General features: G+C 38.6%; 1 protein-coding gene across 1 annotated transcript; it reads left to right on the plus strand.

The window, feature by feature from the left end:
- The first annotated feature begins 285 nt into the window (after positions 1-285).
- LOC149230273 (transcription factor bHLH118-like) lies at positions 286-1,878 on the plus strand. The gene is made up of 3 exons (XM_089376028.1): positions 286-946; positions 1,047-1,430; positions 1,529-1,878. The coding sequence occupies exons 1-3, from the start codon at positions 566-568 to the stop codon at positions 1,661-1,663; spliced, it is 900 nt and encodes a 299-aa protein (XP_089232154.1). The 5' UTR covers positions 286-565; the 3' UTR covers positions 1,664-1,878.
- Positions 1,879-2,207: the final 329 nt, after the last annotated feature.

Raw genomic sequence — 2,207 nt, forward strand, 5'->3', positions numbered from 1 at the left:
ATAAATTAATAAAACTATGACTCCAAAAATATTAATACCATTAGTACCCAAATAAATCTCCACAAATATTGATACCCTAACTCATGAGCGCTAATTATTACCCCAGTAAAAAAAGCTGGAGCCGCATTTGGTTGGACTATTTGTCCAACATTAATTTCTCCTAATATTCCTAAATGTCCAATCAGCAGTTTTTGATACAGTTGGAGGGCAGGATTTTATTCTTCTGTTTCAAGCGGCGCTTATCACATTCATAATTGTGCCTTTCGATTTTTTTTCAGCCGTTTTTTGTACAGTTGAATGGTCGGCACGATCTGCTCTTATGATCTTCGACAGGGTTTTGTTTCATTTTAAGGGAAAGGGTCCTAATAGATCTCAATTTCTTTCTTTAAATGTTGTTGTGATCCTCAGATATTTATCAGCTTTCCATTCGGGATCATCTTTTTCACAAAGTTGGAACTGATCGAATAATATTCTTGTTGCAGGCTATCCCGGACCCAGTTGGCGATCGTTGGCAAGGTTTCCTTTACTTTCACAAGTCTGTTAGTGTTTGTTTCACCTTAAAAAAATGAGCATTCCTTCTTGGTTGGACTATGAATTTCTCTCTTGTAACGATGCTATAAAAGATTTTGATGTTGAAAGTATTTTGAGCTCCAGTCATTTTCCATTAGCACAACCCATTGAGAACCCCCCTCCATATAGTACCCGTCATGCCACCATAAATAATTTCGTTGATAACTGCAATTCCGGATGCGTAGCGGGCTGTCATCCTCATTCGAATCCTGTTTTAACGACCACATTCTGCAATTCCAGTTGTTCAAATGATGGTCGGTCTCAGACCATCCCGACTGACAAAAGGAATCAGAAATCGATTGAAAAGCAGAGGCGTAAAGATATGAATGCCCTTTTGTCAATTCTGAAGTCCTTGCTTCCCGATGAAAATCTTCGGGTATGTTTTGTCTTTGATCGATAACAAGGGTTTTACTGCATTAAAAAGATCATCAGTACTCACTAGGGTTTCATTTTAATGGAAGCTTCATCTCCTGTAGGGAAAACGATCAGTGGCAGACCAAGTGCAGGAATCTGTGAATTACATTCACCATCTACAGGGAAAAGTCGAAGATCTTCAAAAGGAAAGAGAAAAGATGAAGGCTCATTCTGAAAAATTTCCAGATGTTTCAGTACAGGGCCTGCAATTTTCTGGTAACAAGAAATTTTGCATTAAAGCCCCGGCGATTCGAGAATCAGACCAGGGTTTCCCTTCAATAAATATAAAATCTATGGGTTCAGCAGTTCAGATCTGGACGAACACGTTCGAACATCAGCTTGTGTACTCTGATCTTCTGCTGGCTTTGGAAGATGTTGGGCTTGAAGTTGTGTCCACTACTTCTTCTACCATTAGCAACAGAGTCTATCATACCATACATACCAAGGTAAGATCCTGTAATACTCGAGCGATAACATTTTCCTTGCCTGTGCTATCAGTCAAAATATTAGCATGTTTTTAAATGACTTTTCCTCAATATTGCAGGTGTCTGATCTCAATATCTTTAATGTTGACACGCTATACCTCAAGCTTTGGCACTTGATAAGGACTAACGACCCACAAGATCAGGGTTCACAGACAGTTGATGAAGAAGCCGAATGTTTTGTGCTGCACTCGTGAATTTTGTTTTAAGATTAGGCAAGCTAGTGACTGAATACCGGATTTCTTTGAAATTCATTGTATGATACTGGTGTTAGAGCCTCCTAAATACTATTTGGCTGCGCTAACTGATGCTTGGACTGAGTTTCGTATGCATAGTTCTTTCAGTTATAAATAAAAGGGGAATGTTTTATCTAAAGCTGTACAAACAATATCAAATCGAGAAAATAGTCTGCAAGCCCGGGTTATGGTTCAATTCTGGACAGAAAGGCTATGGTTCAATTCTGGACAGAATTATGTACACTAGAGAGTTGCTTAAGTACGATTTCTTCTGTTAAAAAAATATAAAGTTTAAAGCATATTTAAAAACCTGTAAACAGGGCACATATAATAATTACTAACCATCGACACACGAATCACTTCTGGAGCTTAAAGCGCCAGCCTTTCCTTACGTCACTTATATAACGCAATACCTAGATAGGTGCCGAATCCCATAATCTGATGGATTGGACAGGAGTGAGCCAAGTCAAACATTAGGGATCTTCTGGAAATCTGCTATGTGTTT

The sequence above is a fragment of the Pinus tabuliformis genome, chromosome J (assembly GCF_031772625.1).
Source record: "Pinus tabuliformis cultivar Carrire ecotype Pingquan chromosome J, CPIR1, whole genome shotgun sequence".
NCBI lineage: Eukaryota > Viridiplantae > Streptophyta > Pinopsida > Pinales > Pinaceae > Pinus > Pinus tabuliformis.

Coding starts and splice junctions, on each gene's coding strand:
- LOC149230273 (XM_089376028.1), top strand. CDS start 566: ATGAGCATTCCTTCTTGGTTGGACTATGAATTTCTCTCTTGTAACGAT. Junction 947..1,046: donor TTCCCGATGAAAATCTTCGG/GTATGTTTTGTC, acceptor CATCTCCTGTAG/GGAAAACGATCAGTGGCAGA. Junction 1,431..1,528: donor ATCATACCATACATACCAAG/GTAAGATCCTGT, acceptor TCAATATTGCAG/GTGTCTGATCTCAATATCTT.